The sequence below is a fragment of the Acomys russatus genome, chromosome 32 (assembly GCF_903995435.1).
Source record: "Acomys russatus chromosome 32, mAcoRus1.1, whole genome shotgun sequence".
Taxonomy (NCBI): Eukaryota; Metazoa; Chordata; class Mammalia; order Rodentia; family Muridae; genus Acomys; species Acomys russatus.
Window position 1 is genome coordinate 47108994 of NC_067168.1, and position 19891 is coordinate 47128884.

General features: G+C 44.2%; 1 protein-coding gene and 1 long non-coding RNA gene across 6 annotated transcripts in view; both read left to right on the forward strand.

Moving 5' to 3' along the window:
• The first annotated feature begins 4030 nt into the window (after window positions 1-4030).
• LOC127184096 (uncharacterized) lies at window positions 4031-4705 on the forward strand. Its single transcript, XR_007830098.1, has 3 exons — window positions 4031-4121; window positions 4161-4263; window positions 4416-4705. It is a non-coding gene; the product is annotated as an uncharacterized LOC127184096 (long non-coding RNA).
• A 631-nt stretch (window positions 4706-5336) lies between these two features.
• Window positions 5337-19891, forward strand: part of Nktr (natural killer cell triggering receptor) — a 36535-nt gene continuing 21980 nt past the window's right edge. For 2 of the 5 annotated variants that reach the window (XM_051140693.1, XM_051140694.1), the window contains exons 1-5: window positions 5337-5425; window positions 13652-13726; window positions 14611-14718; window positions 15617-15661; window positions 17456-17543. In XM_051140693.1, the coding sequence (XP_050996650.1) occupies window positions 5368-5425; window positions 13652-13726; window positions 14611-14718; window positions 15617-15661; window positions 17456-17543 (374 nt within the window). In that variant the 5' untranslated portion in view covers window positions 5337-5367. Of the gene's footprint in view, window positions 5426-13651; window positions 13727-14610; window positions 14719-15616; window positions 15662-15978; window positions 16007-17455; window positions 17544-18057; window positions 18103-19891 lie in introns of those variants that run through there. The other 3 variants (XM_051140695.1, XM_051140696.1, XM_051140697.1) reach the window with 3 other exon arrangements.

Genomic DNA, 19891 nt, shown 5'->3' on the forward strand with positions numbered 1-19891 from the left:
AATGATGTGCACTTCAGCATCCTGAAATGTCCCTCTTCAACTAATGCCATCCTCACAGCCCTGTCTTCTCTCTTTCACTCTTCTAGGTCATACATGGTTTCTTCTTAGGGAGGGAGGTTGAGGCAGGTGTCCTTGCTTGAGGCTGAATTACACACACTGAAAAGAATCAAGCAAAGGGAGTGTTCCCAGCTAAGAAGGAAAACAAACAAACAAACAAAAAACAGCATAGGCACACGTTGGACTGGGACAGGAGTCAAGATCACCCTAGGCCACATGCGACCCTGAAAAAGGGAAAATGTTTTTTTTGTGTTTTGTTAGTTTGTTGTTATTGTTTTGAGACAGGGTTTCTCTGTGTAGCCTTGGCTGTCCTAGACTCACTTTGTAGACCAGGCTGGCCTCGAACTCACAGCGATCCGCCTGCCTCTGCCTCCCAAGTGATGAGATTAAAGGCGTGCGCCACCACGCCCGGGCATGGGAAAATGTTTTTGTTAGCATATACACAATAGGTTTAGCGATGGCCTTTTCTTACATTGAGTCATATGCTTTGATCATATTCACCCTTATCTCTCTCCTTTTGTCTCCTTCCTGCTTGGAAGCTTGATGTACAGCATGGGAGAACTTAAATATGTCTTGTGCTGTGAGACCAGCCAACCGCAAAGGCAGACTCGTCTGTATCAGTTTGCTCTCTGTGGCTGTGATACCACACCAGGATGAAAAGCACCTGGTGGACTTCCTGGGGCCTGCAGCTGAAGCAGAGACCTTGGGAGACAGCGGCTCGCTGGCTTACTCTCTGAAAGACTGAAAATCAAGTTGCTCAGCCCATGAGGCTGGAAGCAGTGACAATTCTGGAATTTTGGTTTCTTTAAAAAAAAAAAACCACAAGCCGGGCATGGTGGCACACACCTTTAATCCCAGCACTTGGGAGGCAGAGGCAGGCGGATCGCTGTGAGTTCGAGGCCAGCCTCGTCTACAAAGTGAGTCCAGGATGGCCAAGGCTACACAGAGAAACCCTGTCTCGAAAAACCAAAAAAAAAAAAACCAAAAAACAAAAACAAACAAAAAAAAAAACCCACAGAAATAAGGATTTTGTTGTTGTTGTTGTTTTAACCCCAGATTTGGGGATGTAGGGCTGTTTCAGACTGTCCAAAGAAGTTGACTATGATTTGTGCTCTAGGAGAGGCATGGGTTTTACCAGCTGAAGATAGTTTCTGAGACTGTGACATTTGGAATTCGGTGAGCTTTCCCAAGTATATATAAATGCTAGGGCCCTAAGAGGCAGGGTTGGTGGTTGGTGGTGGTTCAGGGAGTTGGCTGCGGCTTGTTAGTCCTGCTTAAAGAAGAAACAGAAAGAAATTTGATTCAAGACTCTCTCTCTCACGCTATTCCTTCTTTCTCTCCTATCTAGTGATAGGGGGCGAGATGGTGGGGAAAATAAAGAGTAGGAAAAAGAAGAACCCACAAAGTAGCAAAGACCAACCACAGCCCAGGGTCTCAGCTATCCCAATTTTTCACTGAGGCCTGAAGAGTCCTGGAGCTGCTGGTCGTCTGTCTCTGTGGGAAGCCTAAACAAGCAGAAAGGAATGACTGGGCTGTGGGAGAGATGAACTGGCTCGTGGTAGGCTGCAAGCAGGCAAAAGCAATGCTTCCTCCTTCCGTGCCCTTTATAATCTGAGAGCCACTAGAAAGTGCGGATCAGATTAGTGTGAATCCTTCTCTTTCAAATAGCCCAATCAGGAAAACTTACAGGAATGCCCACCAGCTTAAGTTTAGTTGGTTCCAGACGCAATCAAGTTGACAACCACAGTAGACCTTCAACATTGTGATTTATGCACGGGAAGAAGTATGATTATACATGCGGAGAAAGGTGAGGGGAACGAGCTCGAGGGTGTTATTCTATGTAACAAACTATCTAAGTTGGTTGATGGTGATGGCTACACCATAAGGAAAATGTCCTTCATATCACTAAACTGCACTTAAAGCTGGCCTAAAAATGGTAAAGATAGTGCAAGTTTTACAATTTTATAAAAGCAACAGCGTGGCACTAATAATTATATGTGGTCATAAAGCCGAGCAATTCATGGGTTAAAAACATAGTCTTTAACAAGTGGACATTTGTTGAGGCCTCCAAGATGTGAGTCCCACCATAGCTGACACATGAAGACTAGATTTAAACACAAAGAAAAGATGTAAATTCCCAGATGGAAACGGAGAATGTTTTAATGAACTTGAAGTCTACACACGTCCATTTTTTTCTCCCCTCCCCTTCTCTGCCCTCTTCCCCTACCTCCTCTCTCTGTTTTCTGGTGGTGCAGATGCAACGCAGAGCCTCACACACTCTAAGCTACATCCCAGCCTCCAGGGATTTCTGAGTTCAGAAGCACAAACAAACAAAACACTGGGTCAACTGACCACCAAAATAACAAACTTTGGTAGACATTCTTCTCCAGGGTCTAGTGTAGTTTTTATCCCTCTGTTGATGTAAGTTTAAAAGTAAGGCTTAGTAAGTATTATTAGGCTATAGTTATTACGGTGGTATTTTCTAACCCGTTATCAAAGACATAGATACCTGTTGTATTTAGAATAGCCTTGGTTCCCCTGGGGGAGGGCAGATACTAATCCCCTACCTTCCATTACCTCCCAGCCTCCATCCCATGCTATCTGCTTCTGGTAACTCCTCCTGAGCTTCCTCCCATCCATACCCCATAAATACGTGCTGAATCCTCTATTCATGCCAGTCGGGCCACACCCTCTCCATCCGACCCATCAAGGTGGACCTTTTTTCCTCCTCCGCACCTGTCTTCCTTTCTCCTTTTGCAATAAGCAGAGACTGTTACAGAAAACCACAACCAATTGAAACTCAAGAGCTGCAGAGTCCAGTCTAAACAGATACATCTATAAAACAACTCCTGCACCTGAGGTTGAGGGAACATTTCCTGTAGAGGGAGGGACAGAGATTGTTGACAGCCACGGGATCAGGACGTTTGCTGTAAGATTGAGTCAAGATTTCGTCTTCTAGCACATCTCACCAACGTGACAGCCGAGGCACAAGCTGAGCACGGGAGAAACAGTCCTCCCCGGAAGGCCGCACCAAGTGGTCAGCCCTGAAAACATACCGCAAGTAACAGGCAAAGCAGGTTGTATTTAGGGATACGTGCAGCACCAGTTAGTGGAAAAGGCCGTGGATTTGACGGAGAACAAAGAGGGTTTATAGGAAGACTTGGAGGAAGGAAAGGAAAGTGCAATGTGGTATAAGTCTGTTATCCCCAAAATAAAGTTTTTACAAACAAAAATACTATAAAACTCCTATAGTGTTAGCTCTAGGAAAGAACATTTTTTTTTCATCGATAAAAGGACTTGAAAAAATAAAATAGAAACCTCTGGCAGAAAACAGTCGAAGGCAATGAGAAGTCAGGGCCAAGATTGTGAGAAAGTGCCACCTTATATGACAAGGGTTCCGTTCAGAGCATTCCTGTGTCTTCCTACCAAGGCATCTGTGTCCTGACCCCTCATGTTCCATAGACCGGGGCCTGGGCTGCTAAGGTCAACACGATCCTGGAAGTGACACCTGACAGAAACAGCTGCCCACCAACACTGAAGCCAAAGCAGGAACCAACCCTCCAAACCTACTACGTTTTGTTTTTTACATTTTTATTTTAAAACTTAGGTGGCTGTGTCTCCAAGAGTTTATGTCTGTGTCTGGGGAGCCTGGGGCACTACACTGGCTGGAATCCAGAACTGAGGTCGGGTGGTTGTGAGCCACCTGGTGTGGGTGGGTGCTGTGGTTAGTGTGTGCCGCTACACCAGCTTTCAGGAGGCTCTCTAACAGCTGAGCATCTCTCCAAAGGCGACATCTATCTTAATATGTGCTTTTTTCTTCTTAAAATAGGGCCTATGTAGCCCTGACTGGCTAGGAAGGCAATATGTAGACCAGGCTGACCTCAAACTCAAGAGATGCACCTGTCTCTGCCTCCAGAGTGCTGAGATTAAAAGGTGTTATCGCTCACAGACTTGTCAGGGGTTTTGAGTGTTTTGCCGGCGTGCATGTCTGTGCGCAGTGTGCATGGCCAGGTGCCGGCGTGCATGTCTGTGCGCAGTGTGCATGGCCAGGTGCCGGCGTGCATGTCTGTGCGCAGTGTGCATGGCCAGGTGCCGGCGTGCAGGTCTGTGCGCAGTGTGCATGGCCAGGTGCCGGCGTGCATGTCTGTGCGCAGTGTGCATGGCCAGGTGCCGGCGTGCATGTCTGTGCGCAGTGTGCATGGCCAGGTGCCGGCGTGCAGGTCTGTGCACAGTGTGCATGGCCAGGTGCCGGCGTGCAGGTCTGTGCGCAGTGTGCATGGCCAGGTGCCGGCGTGCTGTCTGTGCGCAGTGTGCATGGCAGGTGCGGCGTGCATGTCTGTGCGCAGTGTGCATGGCAGGTGCCGGCGTGCATGTCTGTGCGCAGTGTGCATGGCCAGGTGCCGGCGTGCATGTCTGTGCGCAGTGTGCATGGCCAGGTGCCGGCGTGCATGTCTGTGCGCAGTGTGCATGGCCAGGTGCCGGCGTGCATGTCTGTGCGCAGTGTGCATGGCCAGGTGCTCGCGTTCGGAGTTGAACCCGGCTCCTCAGCCAGCGCTGGGCCGTCGCTCAGGAACCCCGGTCGGGCAGCCCAGGCTGACCTCCAGCTTGTGGGGCTCCTGCCTTCACCTCCCACGTGCTGGAGCTGCGCTGTGGACGCCACGTTCGGGGTTTGGTTTCCTTGTGGTTTTTGAGAAAGTCTCAGTGACCCAGGGTGGCCTCGAGCTCGCGGCCAGCCTCCTGCCTCAGCCTGACAGGCGTGAGGAACAACCGGTTCCCGCGAGTCTTTCTAACGCGAGACAAACGGCGTGACCGTGGTGTGCAGAAGCCCGTTCCCAGCGGGCGCGCACGCACTGGCCGGAATGCCACGTAGTCTGCGGAAGCCTTGGCTCCACACCGCTTTCGTTCGCGGGCCCGAGAACACGAAGTCTCGCGATGCTCGCACACGTCCGCGCGCTCGGGATTGGACCGCCGATCCTGAGGGGCGGGGCACGAGATTGGACTCTTGCGAGACTTGCCACCAGTCTCGCGAGCTTTGGCGTGCCCCCCCCCCCCCCCCGGGCGGGAGGAGGTGGCGTTCCGTTGGTGACGTTGGGCTCCGGCGGCGCTGACAGGGCGTTCTCCTGCGCTGACCCGGAGCTGTGCGGCCAGGTGAGGCTCTCCCCGGGAGTGCGGGAGGCCGGGCGGGCGGGCGAGCGGCCTCCCTCCTTCCCTCCCTCCCCTCGGCCGCGCCCCCACCCTGCGGCCCCGCCCGCCCGCCCGCCCTCAGCGCTCTCCTCCCGGTCCGCAGCTTCCGCCGCCGCCGCGCTCGCGATGGGCGCCCAGGACCGGCCGCAGTGCCACTTCGACATCGAGATCAACCGGGAGCCGGGTGAGCGGGGCGTGCTGAGGGCGGGGCGGGGCGGGGCGGGGCCGCTGCAGCTCCGCCGCGGAGTCGCCGTGCGCGGTGCCCGGTCGCAGCCGGCTAACTGCCTTCCGACTTGAGTCCCTCGAGAGCCTTCGCCTAGAATGTCCTGGAAAAGCGGCTTAGGGGACAGAGCGGCTCGTGTGTGCTTTGTAGCCCGGGAACTGCAGCGAGCATACGCTGCAGCCGTGGTGTTTTATGGTAGGAGTTCCATAGTGTCCGGCCACTCATTAATGCGCAGACACACACACGCACACACACGCACACACATGTAAGCATACGTGTACCCAGCCTAAAGATATATACACATGTACAGACTTACACACATTTTCCTGAAGTGCTTGTTTCAAGGCGCAGAGTTGTAAACTGACGTTTTACTTGGAGGTATGTGGTGTATGCCACATTTTGTTGTAGATTGGTCGGAGAGCTTGTCCTGGGCGCTGGAGTGGCAGCACTGACTGAAGCAGAGCTGCCTCTTAGGTTACACCCTGTTGGAAGAAGGTGGGAGACGGGAAGTAAACAAGGGTGAAGCCATTCCCTCTAGTGCTGTCTTAGTGAGGTGGTGAGAAAAGGTCGTCTCGAGAAGATGACATTTTTAAGTAGGCAGGAGACGGAATAGTAGTGTGCCTGTGTCTGAGAACCGTGCTTGGTATTGACACCACTTAGCTCAGGCTCCGGGACAGCACTTGTGTTTTTGCGGGAGCACGGAGAGCCTAGTGTGCCTGGAGTAGAGGGAAGAGAAGGAGCACTTGACCCCGGATAGAGGAAGACGGTAGGGCTCCAAACAAAGGAGCTATGGTTTTCCCATTTAACACTTAAACCCTTACTGGATCTGCAGTTTATTCATCATTTACCAAATTTGTTCTCGAGATTTTTGCAAACCTAAGGTATGAGCATACTCAGCAATAATTGGTTAATTAGGAGTGTAACTTGGAAGTATTTTCCTAGCAAGACCAAGGACCTGGCTTTGATCCCCAACACCGCAGATACCAGCCTTGAAAAGGAAGTGTTTGACATAGCCACACAATCTTGACTTTAATGTCTTGTCTTTTTCTTTTTCTTTTCTTTTCTTTTTTTTTTTTTTAAGGGCATCTTCTAGTTTTATCTTTTTTGTTGTTTTATTTTGTTTTCAAGACAGGGTTTGTCTGTGTTGACTAGGCTGGTCTTGAACTCACAGAGCTCCAAGTGCTGGGATTAAAGATGTGCACCACCACTGCACAGCTTACTTTTAACTCTTAAAAACAAAATCCCTGTTTCTGGAGTATGAATTAACTGCTGAGCAGGAATGAAGAATTAAGAATCAGCCAGGAATATAGTTTAGTGGGAGAGTACTTGCCTAGTTTATTTAAGGGTCAAAGTTCAATTTCCAGCACCACAGATAAAAGTATCTGATGTAATTTGATAAGCAGAGGTGATACAGAAATCAAGATGTATGAATTGAGAACAGCATAGTGTGTATTTTAATTACAGTCAATACAGAGCAAAACAGATTAACTTAATTCAGAGCATCAGACAATTTACACTCCAAGGATTAAGAAGAATCACCTGAATACAGTCGCAAGGACAAGCCACATATGTCAAAAACATGTTTTTCATAGAGGCAAATAGACACCAATAGCTAGTTATAGGGAATAGTTTAAAGTGAGCCCCTGTCCAGCACACCCGGGAGAGTCAGTGGGACGCACATTCCAAGAATAAGCCATGTTTGAAGAAACTGAGGTCATGATTCCTAGAGTTTTCTCACAAGCACTCAATTCTTTCCATTCTTGGACAGTGTGCACCTCTTGTCTTTTTTCCTTAGTCAATCTGCCTAGAGGCTTACCAGGTCAGTTTTCAAGAACCACACTTTAGTATATTCGAATATTTTCTGCCGTCTTCAGTTTTATCAATTTTTTTTAATCATTTCCTTCTAATGCTTGCTTTGGTTTTTTCTTTTCTAGTTTCTTTTTTTTTTTTTTTTTCTTTCCTATTTTTATTTTATGTGCATTAGTGTTTTGCCTGTGTGAAGGAGTTGGGTCTCCTGAAACTGAAGTTACAGACAGTTGTGACTCACTATGTGGGTGCTGGAAATTGAACGCAAGTCCTCTGGAAGAGCAGTCAGTTCTTTTAACCACTGAGCCATCTCTCCGGCCTGTCTTTTCTAGTGTCTTAAAGCAGAAGCTTCAATTGTTGCTCACTTGATTCCTTTTTTTAATATAAAGAGTGTTTGTGTCTCTGTGTGTGTGTGTGTGTGTAAATGTATCCCATAAATTTTGATGTTCCTCAGTCTCTTTCAGCCCAAAATATTTAATTTTCTCTGAGATTGTCTTTAACTCATGAATGTAGAAGTGGCTTGCTTTTTAAGTATAGATTAGACAACCTTTATTTAGAATGCTTGAGATGAAAAGTAATTGAAAATTCAGATTTTGCTTTGAAGTTTGCAAACCTTTGCATGTATAAGATGTTTTGGGAGAATTTATTTCTGTTTCATATACATGACATACATAGGGCCATAAGGTATGTCATGTTGGTGTGTGTGTGTGCTGTGGCTGCTACTACATCAGGCAGGACTTTGTCACCTGTGCTGCTGTGTGGTGCTCAAATTGTGTAGGAACTAGACTTTTCTGGATGGGATGCTCAACCTCTTCTCTCTTACCCCATCTCTCTTTTTGAGATGGGGTCTTTCTAACATAGCTCTGGCTGTCCAGCAACTCTGTATGTAGCCCAGGCTGGCCTCACGGATCCTTCTCCATCTGCCTCCTCAGTATGTAGCCCAGGCTGGCCTCATGGACCTTCTCTATCTGCCTCCTCAGTATGTAGCCCAGGCTGGCCTCACAGATCCTTCTCCATCTGCCTCCTCAGTGCTGGGATTAAAAATGTGTTCCACCAGTTCAGGCTATATCAAATTTTAAAATAAGTTACTTATAGATAACAAATGACCTTTTTAAAATTCTGACCACCTCTTCTTTTATATTTTAACTATTATATATAATAGTTCTGTGTTTGGAATTGCCATTCCCTTTTATTGTGAGACCAAGTCTCACTGTTTCCCAGGCTAGCCTTACATTGCTCAAGGCTAATGTGTTCTCTTAACAGAAGTCATTTTTTTTTTTCAGAAGTCATTTTTATTCTGACCATGTCCAAGGGTGTTTACATCATGGTTCTTTACTTTGAAATACTTTAGTGTGTATGCCTAAGTATAGGAATATTCTTCTGCCAGGCATGGTGGCATAGTCTATGATCCTAGCTGAAAGAGGAAGATCAGAGTTCCAGAACAGTTGCTCCTACTCAGTGAGGCTCTGTGCATGCTAGTCCAGCACTGGACAACTAAGCTGCAGTCCTAGGCCCAGGATGATTTCTTTAAAAGGGTTTTCTGGCTTTATGATTCCTTTCTGTGGGCCCAAGAGAAAGATCATAAACCCTTGGCAGTTTATCAAAATGGATAAAAATGGGGACATGATTAGAATGAATGTTTGTTGTTGTTTCGAGACAGGGTTTCTCTGTGTAGCCTTGGCTGTCCTAGACTCACTTTGTAGACCAGGCTGGCCTCGAACTCACAGTGATCTACCTGCCCCTAACTCCCGAGTGCTGGGATTACAGGCGTGTGCCACCACGCCTGCCTTAGAATGGATGTTTTACTTTCCTGTTTAAGATTTACAAAACACTACAGTATGTCCTTAGAAAACAGTGTAAAGTATTTGAAATTTATATCAAGAAATTAAACGGTAATGCCAGGCGCATGCCTGTGACCTTGGTCTTTCTGTGGTTCTAAGGACAATAGTGTGGGAGTTTACTTACCTTCATCCTTACTCTTTAAACTTGAGACTCCCACTCAGGATAGAGTATGAGGTCAGATCTGTACTGGGGAACAGGAGAAACGTCTCTTTTAAAATTTATTTATTTATTATGTATATAGTGCTCGGTCTATATGTAGGCCTGCGGGCCAGAAGAGGGCATCAGATCACATTACAGATGGTTGTGAGCCACCATGTGGTTGCTGGGAATTGAACTCAGGACCTCTGGAAGAGCAGACAGTGCTCTTAGCCTCTGAGCCATCTCTCCAGCCGGAGAAATGTCTCTTACATCTCACCTTTATTACTACATTTAAACGGTCTCCACTCTTTCATTGCTCATGAATTAAATAAGACTTCTTTGTGATAGTTCTTCTATGATAAGGGTGTTGAAGAGAGTTACTAAGAATATAACTTTATGAATATAGTTTTGTATCATGGATTAAAGGGGTACATTAATAACTGAGCACAATTTAATTAGACAGAATATTCTTTGTTATAACACAATTAGATAAACAGCTAGGGAAACTGGTGGTGTGGGAGGAAAATCCGTTGGGCAGCACTCGTGTTCTGATTCACTCTTGTCCCAGCAGTGCTTTGAAAAAGATGTTTTTAATTAATGTATTTAATGTGTGTGGGAACATACATGTGACGATCAGAAGACAAAAGGCAGGGAGTTGGTCCTCCTGAGCACATGGGTCCTGGAGATCAGGCTCAGATGGTCAGGCTTGGAGGAAGCACTTTGACTTGCCCAGACGTCTTAGCAGCCCCTCTTTTAGTTTTCTTAAAAGTTTGACCTGGACTGGAAGACTGTATGTTTAAGGTCCCCCTGAGCTACAGATTGAGTTCAAGGGTCAAGGCCAGTCTGAGCAACGTAAGGGAGACCACCTATCAAAAAGCATAAACAGGGCAGGACAAATTGGCAAGTTTTGAAGGCTAATGAAAGAAGGTTTGGGTGGGTGTGTGCATGTTTATTGAAATTTTGAGAGGATAAAGTTTATTCTTAGTTTATTTTATCTTTTACTCAGACCCAGGGCATCAGGCGCACTAACAGGCACCCTACCTCTGGAGCTACCTCCCCAACCTCTTCTTTCTCACCTGCTCTGAACCCTGTTTTGTTTTTTTGTTTTGTTTCATGATCAGAGCTAATGCCTTGCCACTGAAAAGAGCCTACTGAACCACATTGACGTACTTTTCTTCAGGGATCACACCTGCAGAATGCCTTCTGTTTCATGTTCCAAAAACTAACATGTCAAATGTTACCTATTTTCTATAAATAATACACTGCCATTTGTTGAAAGCCTACAGTTTGTCTCATTAATGAGCATAGTTCAGGTTAACGTTTTCTCTTTTGTTTTGTTTGTTTGTTTTTTTTTTTTTCAAGACAAGGTTTCTCTGTGTAGCCTTGATTGTCCTGAACTTTCCACCCTTTTTTGGCCCAGGCTGACCTCAAACTCACAGCAATCCGCCTGCCTCTGCTTCCTGAGTGATTGGATTAAAGGTGTGTGCCACCACGCCCGGCTTTCTCATTTGTTTTTTACAGAGGTCAGTTTCCATATATTTTTTGCTATGTAGTGAACTGATTCTCGAGTTTCATAGCAAGAAGCCATGGCAGTTCTTTTCTGGTAAGGTTCAATATGGAAGGCTAGTCATACCCTTCAGTGCTGGAGTGTGGACCACGTATGCCCTGTCATGCAGTAGGAACCTGATTGGGTTAATGTGTTTATCCTAGTGTGTATGTGTGTGTAACATGCATGTGAACTCATGTGTGTGGGTCTACACATATATAGCATGTGTGGAAGTCAGTACAATCTTGGGTGTCAGTTCTCAGGCACCTTCCTTTTTTTTTTTTTTTTTCCGAGACAGGGTTTCTCTGTGTAGCCTTGACTGTCCTGGACTCACTTTGTAGACCAGGCTGGCCTTGGGCACCTTCCATATTTTTGTCTTGGGACAGGGTCTTTCCTTGATTGGAATTTCATCACATAAGTCGCATTAGTTCCTTTGTCCCTAATTTGCATCTGTCATTTTACATGGGTTTCAGACTTAGGTCTTCACATTTGTGGTCTAAGTGTTTTGCCCACTGAGCCATCTCCCTTGCTCTAAGACAGTGGCTTGCAACCTTCTGAATGCTGTGACCCTTTAGTACGTAGAGTTCTTTAAGTGGTGGTGACCCCCAACCATAAAATTATTTTCGTTGCTACTTCATAACTGTAATTTTGTTATTGTTGTGAATGGTAATGTAAGTAGCCAGTATGCAGGAGAGCCACTGCTGTTACACAGAGGAACTCTGTCTCAAGAAACTAAAAAAGCAAGCAGGCAGGCATAGGGTACTGTGGTCCTAAGACAGTCCTAGGGTGTCATTCTTTTCTCTGTTCCTTTTCTTTTCTGAGACAGGGTCTCTGCATAGCCCTGCTATCTGTAACTCACTGTAGACTAGCCTGCTCTTTAACCTATCGAGAGATCTGTCTTTGTTGTTTGATTGCTGGGTGCTGGGATTAAACACGAGGTAACAGTACCCGACCTTGTTTGTTTGTTTGGTTTGGTTTGGTTTTTTGGGTTCTCTGTAAGCCCTGGCTCTCTTGAAACTTACTCTGTAGACCAGGCTGGCCTTGACTCACAGAGATCCACCTCCCTAGTCCTGGAATTAGAGGCGTGAGCCACACCCAGCTTGTTTTATGTCTTTTTATCCTGCAGGCAAACATTGTACAATGGTTCCAAAGATAAGTATGTTCTGACTTGCAAAGCTTATGATTGTGGACTTGATGTCTGCCTCAGCCATCTCAGGCATTTCTGAGAATAGATGCAGAGATCCCTACTGCACTGGTAAAGTATTTCCGTGTTTCTGGTGTTAAAGGCCTTCTTGAGCTATCCTGACGTGTCTTTACACACATTGGTCATTCAGGACCTAACAGTCTTTCTTTTAGTTTCCTTTGTACATCTTTTTCTTCAAAAAACAGCTACAGCTTTGAAATTGTTTTACACTGTGACTTTGTTGGCGTCGGTTGTGGAGTGTTGACTTAGTAGAATTTCCTCAGCCGCTTGAGCAGTGGCCGCTCTTCTTACTCATGGCAGGCATGTGTAGTGCCCAGAGGACACACAGGATAGCGAGGGATGGATTAACACTGTTAGTGAGAACAGCAGAACTCAGTTTCTGTTTGCTCTAAACAGGACTTATATTCGATCTGCAGTTAATTTTGATTTATTCTGTCAAAGTCTTTAAGTAGAATATCTAGCTGGGTGGGTGTGGTGGCGCACGCCTTTAATCCCAGCACTCGGTAGGCAGAGGCAGGCAGATCACTGTGAGTTTGAGGCCAGCCTGGTCTACAAAGCGAGTCCAGAACAGTCAGGGCTACACAGAGAAACCCTGTCTAGAAAAACAACAACAACAGCAAAAGTAGAATGTCCATAAGGGAAAGGATTGTATAGAGTGAGGGAGAAAATGAGGTGAGGAGAGGATGGTAAACTGAAGCTATTTCTCAGGGCCAGGAAGATGGCTCAGGGGGAAAGGGACGGCCTGCTGCTCAGCCTGGCCCTCTGAGTTTGATCCCCGGAGCCCACACAGTGGAAGGAGAAAACTCATTTTGGCAAGTTGTGCTCTGATTTCAACACACGTGCATACTTCCCAAATAAGTAAGAGGAAATGTAATAAAATTTTAAATATTCTTTTACTGATATTCCTTCAGCAGATCTATACAGGCAGAACTGTCTTTATGATAATACTAAAATAGGATTTTCCCTCAGGAATATCTCACTGCACTGACCTGTGGGCTAATGGACTGTGTCTTAAGGAAATGTCTCAGTTTTAATTTATATATATGAGGTAACAAATGTAAACACATAATCAACAGCTTAGTCATTTTAAACAGTTGAAAAGAATCTTGAAACCAGAATTTGAGAACTGTTTTCCAGGGAAAAGGAGCTCAGATGCAGACCTGTTCATCCTCACTGCTGTATTCTGTAGGGAGCATTGGCTCTTCTGAGCAGCCCGTTCCCCTGGTTGTCGGGGAGTGCAGCGCGAGCCTTAAGAGTGAGGAGTACCGTTGAGGTGACTGGCTCAGGGAGGAGAGCTGGAAGGGTCTGGTGAGAGGAGGCTAGGGAGGGATGTGCTCATCTCTGACAGGGCCTGACAGGCCACATAAATAGTCCTGAAGAAGAGCACTTGGAGCTGGGGCTGTGTGTAGAGTGTGCATACATGAAGTACTGGGTTTGGTCTTTAGCCTAGCAAAGCCATTGTTACTTATCTATTAAAGAGGTCTAATGTACAAGAAAGCCTGCTAAAAACACTTCAGATCCTGCCATTTTTGTGCTAGAGCCATGGGTTTTAACACTAACAGTGTGAGGGGTTGATCTCCAGGACTGTTTAAAGAAAAGTTGGTGTGTTATCAACTTGCTCACTGTTGGTTTTCCCTCACGTATTTTTCAGTTGGTCGAATTATGTTTCAGCTCTTCTCAGACATATGTCCAAAAACATGCAAAAACTTCCTATGCCTGTGCTCAGGTGAGTGAGCTTTTAATGTGTTTCTAGTGGCAATGCCTGGCTACTTGCAGCTGTATCTGCTTTAAAGCAGGGGAACCATCATAAAAATATAATGGCCCGTGAAGTGAGTTTTAACGCTACAATGTTATAGTTACTTCATATGAAATGAAGGAAGCATTTCTTTTAAAAGGACAGGAGGAAAAAGAAATAATTTTAAAATAATAAGGATCTACTTTGTAATACAATCTTTATATATTAGTTTGTCAAATGAGACATTTTAAAAGTATGTCTTGGAAAAATGTTATCCAAATTTCAATTGTTTAAATAAATTTAGCACCTCAAATTATAAAAAAAAATTGCTTTTCATTATGTGTCATTGCATATACCCTAGCCAAGCAGAAAAATTGTTAATGTTAAACATTAAAAATGGCAAACTTCACATTTTTTAAGGTTTATTTACTTATTATATATACAGTGTTCTGCCTGCATGTACACCTTCACACCCCAAGAGGGCACCAGATCTCACTGTAGATGGTTGTGAGCTACCATGTGGTTGCTGAGAATTGAACTCAGGACCTTTGGAAGAGCAGACAGTGCTCTTAACCTCTGAGCCGTCTCTCCATCTCCCAAACTTACCATTTCCTTGACTTTGTTCTTTAGTGAAATAATCACCATTCTTATTTCCTGTAGCACATAAAATTGTTTCTGGATCAATTTAATACACACATTGCTTTGCATTATTTACTTGGTTTGTGCGTCACATATGTGTGCTACATACATTGTGTGTGTGTCTTGTATCTCTCATAGTATCAGCTCATGGGAGGGATTTGACCACAGATTAGCTGGTTGGTTATTCCCACGGAATGATGGGTTTGTAGCTAAACTTCTCTTTTTTTTTTCCCCAGGGGAGAAAGGCCTTGGGAAAACAACTGGGAAGAAGTTATGTTATAAAGGTTCTACATTCCACCGTGTGGTTAAAAACTTTATGATTCAGGGTGGGGACTTCAGTGAAGGTAGAGATAAAAGTTATATTCCTAATAAATCCATCCATCAGTTTTTAAGGAATCTCATTGTTGCTTTTAATTGTAAATAATCATGTCACATATTGATGAGAATATTGTGTCTTCAGTGCATCCTTGTTTTATGAACAGATGTTACAGACCTAGAATTTGTGAAAAAGTAAGCACTATGGAATCTTATTTTATGTAATTTATTTTTAGTGACATTATAATGATCTGATAGATTACCTTCCGGTGAAAACCACAGTACTGTCCAATTACATCTATTCTAGAAAGTTGTTCATGCGAATACTTGAAATAAATGGGTTATAGAGATCATTTTAATGATAGTATTTATCATAATATTTTAGAGATTAAGTAAATTGAATGTGCCTAGAATAATGGGGGAGGGGAGCGTGTAGCAGTGAAAAGGCTGAAGGGTTCCTTCAGCATATTGAGGCCATCAAAAATATTTTATTAGGCTGGGACTGTAGTGGAATTGTAGAGCACTTGCTTGGTGTGGACTAGGCCCTAGTGTCACTCTCCAGTACTGCAGTGATAATTACAGTAATAAAGGGGTATGTGATGGCACACACCGGTAATCCCAACACCAGGAATTTTGAGCTTAAGGTCACCCTGACCTACAATAGTGAGACTGTGTCTCAAATTCAAAACAAATGGAGCCGGCAAGGTGCTCTCAGGTAAAGGCACGTGTGACCAAGCCTGATGAGCAGAGTTCACTCCCAGGGACTCACATGGTGGAAGCAGAGAGCCCACTCCTGCAGCTTGCCCTCCGACCTCCACACTCACGCTGTTGTGCACATGTGTGTGTGCGCACACAATAAATGTTAGAAAGATAATAATTACTATGTGTTGAATATTTAAATTTTTCACTGTGGCTCATTGTTTTCAGGTAATGGAAAAGGTGGAGAGTCAATTTATGGTGGATACTTTAAAGGTAAGGCCTGGTATTTTTTTGTTTTTTGTTTTTACTTTGTTTCAGTTCTGATGTAAAGCAAGTTTGGTCATATACTTTAATGAGAAGAGGTTTACTTGTAGTTCACGTTTTGCATGGAACTAATGCTGCATGAAGATACTTTATTTGCATGAGTTTGGGGATAAATTATATTGTAATATATAACTTTTAATCGACAAGATTAATTAAGGCTAACTTTAAGGTTAAACATGACTTTTCAGCATGGAGGTTAGGCAACTATATACATGAAAACTCCTATCTTCCTGCCTAAAACTGTCAACATATTCTTTTGTTTATAGAGAATGTGGTCTTTTGCAAAATGAAAAGGTAAGAGAACGAAGCTCAGTAACACAAACTCCACTCTGCTCCCTTGTGCCCTCCTAATAAATCCACGGACAGTCTGGTCAGGTTGTGCCTGGATTTCTATATTATTTGAAGACTTGGAAAATCTATGTGACTCCATACATGCATCTGTGCCTTTGTTTCTTTATGATGGGTTGTTAGTTCTACATCAGGGAAAAAAAGATCTAGTTGTGGTTCCCCCCCCCCCCCAAACCAAGCAGTTTCTTTGAATAAAGTTGGTATTTTTTCTTTCCTCAAAGGTTTGTATGTTTTCTTTTGTGTACTAGAACTATGTGGTTGTATTTTATTCCTACAGTAGTAACGTTTCATTAAGTCTAACTACTGCACTTCCCCAAAAAGCCTTAGAAAAGTCAGTTGCAGGGATTCACCGTGGGCCCCAGCGCTGCAGGGCTTGAGCACGTCACCGCGTCAGTGGGTGATGGTCCTTTATATTTCCTTGGGGGAAATGGATCACTGCTATTTCTCAGAAGCCTGTCCCCAAGGTGATCGTTTCTTTAAAGTTCTATGATTTGTTTGTATGAATGTAAAATGAGATTTGGTTTTAAAGATTTTTCTCCCTTCCAAATACCTAGCAGGCCTGACCCTGGTCAGCCTCTGACGTTAGAGATCAGGCGCTTTCAGGGTGAAATGGCTCTATAGCTTTAAAGACGCTTCTGCTGACTTAAAGCCATCCCTGTCTCTAAGTGATGCTGATGACAATTTTCCCCTTTAGTGGCATGTGGCAACTTACACTTAATGCTGTGGGCTGCTGTAATGTGGCTACTCTCTGTGGCAGATGTTTTTGTATCCTAAAAATATATTTTGCCTTTTAAAATGTTATTTTTATACAACTTTCTTCCTAGGTAATTTTGTGACCCTGTTGTTGTTTGACATTTTCCTAAAACTTAACATATGTAATATGTTTGTTCTCATAGACCAGCTTGACTTCAGCAGGGTAACACATTCACCATACAGACATTAAGTAGGGTGATACATTCACCATACAGACATTAGGCATCTGACCTTAGGCACATTAAAGCTCACCTATGTGCAGCTCATTTGTCAGGCTAATTGGAAACTTGAAGGAAATACTTTTTTTCTGTAGAGAGTTTTCTAAAAATTTCTTGGCTAGTCTCCTCTGGAGTCAGTAGTTTCTGTATTATTTAGCCACGTATGTTGTTGCTGGAAGTGACTGTTCTAAGGCTGTTTGTACAAAGTGTTAAATATCTGCTCTTTTCCTCAAGGCTTTAATTAGTATCTTTTCAGCCTTTTTGTACTTTTGTTATTTAATTAGTTAATTTTTTTTCTAAACATTGACAAATACTTACTGACCAGAAGAGGAATTTCATCCTTTGCTTTCAATTTAGTACTTGAGCATTACTTTAAAAGCCACTTACAATTGGAGACTAACAAATTTGTGTTTTCTTCAAACAGATGAGAACTTTATTCTCAAACATGACAGAGCGTTCCTTTTGTCAATGGCAAACCGAGGGAAGCATACCAATGGTTCCCAGTTCTTCATGTGAGTAGGCGTGGCGCAGGTGTGAGCTCTTCCACAGAGAAGCGCTGCTCATGAGACGGGGGTGGGGGGCTGATGCCCTTGTACTGCTGTGATCTCCAACGGCCTTCAGCACTCAGCACACACCTGGATTTGGAGTTTGGAGCTTAAAACTGTAACCTGAGGCCACAGTGTTGTCAGAATGTGCTGTCATCCTGAGAAAAAGAATGTTACTGTAGCCTCTTCCTCATTTGAAGGCTCAGTTTAAAAACCTAGATTGGAATATGGCAAAAATTGTCCATGGTGTAGTTAGGTGCGATGGTGCACACCTTTAAACCCAGCACTTGGGAGGCAGAGGCAGGCAGATCTCTGAGTTTGAGGCCAGCCTGGTCTACAAAGTGAGTCCAGGACAGATAAGAGAGCCCCATAGTGAGACCCTGTCTTGGGCGGGGGATTGACCATGTGGTAAGTCCAGATGGTGGACCCTAGGCACAAGAACCATCACATGAGCGTTCTTGTTTTCTTTTCTCACTGCCAGCCAGCCCTGAGAGAGGTAACATTGTTTCCGATGAGGTACAGAAAAGTGAGTCAGCATTTTTAACTACTCAAAAATTATAAGTTCTCTGTGTATAACGAATTAACCCACTGTTGGCTGTCATTTTTGCCAGAATGCATAGCTATTACTCAGCAAACTTTATAAGTACTAAATCTACTTCTCAAGAGCCAAAAAAACCTTTTGGACTGGCTATATGGCTCAGTGGGTAAACCACCTGACACACAAGCCCGGCCGGCAACCTGCGTTTGATCTTCAGCACCCACATAAAGGGAGAAGGGGGGAACCAGCTCCTCAGTGGTCTTCTGATCTTTACATATGTACACACACACACACACACACACACACACACACACACTTTACACATGCATGTATGTCATACACAACAATATATTTTTTTAAAAGAACATACCTTGTTTGTATATGCATAGACAACTAAACACTAAATTCTTATCTAAACTTATTTTTGTATTATCTCGTCATATAAAATATGAAAGATAATTGTCCAGCATGTACCTTAGTACTTGTGGTAATCTCTATTGTTCTGTGTATGTTGGAGAAATATCTTACTCATGATTTATCACAAGTTTTCTTTTACATCTTTCTGAATGGATAAATATGAATGGCACTTCCCTGTCTTTAAAAGAGTCAGTTATTCATCTAAGAACCTCACAGTCTAAGTTTGTCTGAAAGATTCTCAGCATGATGTGAAGCAGCTCAGATCGGGGCGTTCTGTTCCAAGGGTGTCCTAAAGTGCAAAGCTGGTGGGTGATCGTGCCTGAGATGGCTGGTTACACACTCCTTCACTGCAGTGCTTACTTATTCTTAGCCTTTGTGGGGGCTGGGCCAGTGCAAACTAAAGAGCTGCCTTGTCAAAAGCTTGTCGAAGTAACTCCTCCATGCCAAAGCTGTCCGCTCTGAGGCCTCTTTGTTTCCATGTTTAAGCTTCTCTGAACTGTGAACATGAAACACTGACGATCCATTGGTCAGGACGGAGCTCTAAACTTTCTTTTTTATATCATCACGTTTAAAATGTGCCTTACCGGGCAGTTGTCATTTCTTGCCGTCATTACACATAGACGTCTGTTAGAATCTAGGATATGACGTACTCTATCCTCTTTATCTTACTGCTTACTAGCTACGTAAATCTCTAAGAAAACTTAGTAAAAGCCATTGCTGCATTGTATGTGGCCTAATTTTGCACTGGACTGCTGTTTGAAGAAGAGTGCCAAATGAAGCATTTAAATCAATAAATTAGGAATAAAAATTTTAAGCTAGTTTCTATAATTAACTGTAGATAGCACTAAAATCACTGAATGCATGATAAAAGGAAACTTTCTGTCTTTAATTTGGTGAAAATCTATTTGAAACTTCCTTGTGGAGAGGAGTTTGCAGTCTTGGAGGTAATTGAACATTGTGCACCCACAAAGTTTTTCTTAAAAGGTAACTTGTGTGTCTGTGTGCTGCTTTAGCTGGCTGAAAATTCCACTTCCCAATGAATGGCAAGATAAAATCAAACTAATGTTCACATTTCTGAACAAAATATATCCTGGCTTTTATGGAAAGGATAGATTTGACAGAGATGGCAGCCAATAGAGCGGAAATCTTTGAGACTCTTATCTTGCAAGCCTCTGTCCTTGTGGCGCTGGAAGTGTTGAAGGAATAACATACTGTCGCTGGCTTGTGTGCATAGCCCTAGCTGAGACCTGCCCGGTGGCTTCCCAGGAGCAGCTCTGGCTTTCCTTCCTGTCACCGCACACTTGGTGTGGCACCATGCATGCTTGCAGTTCTGAGCAGAACGGGAGGTGGAGGAGGGGCT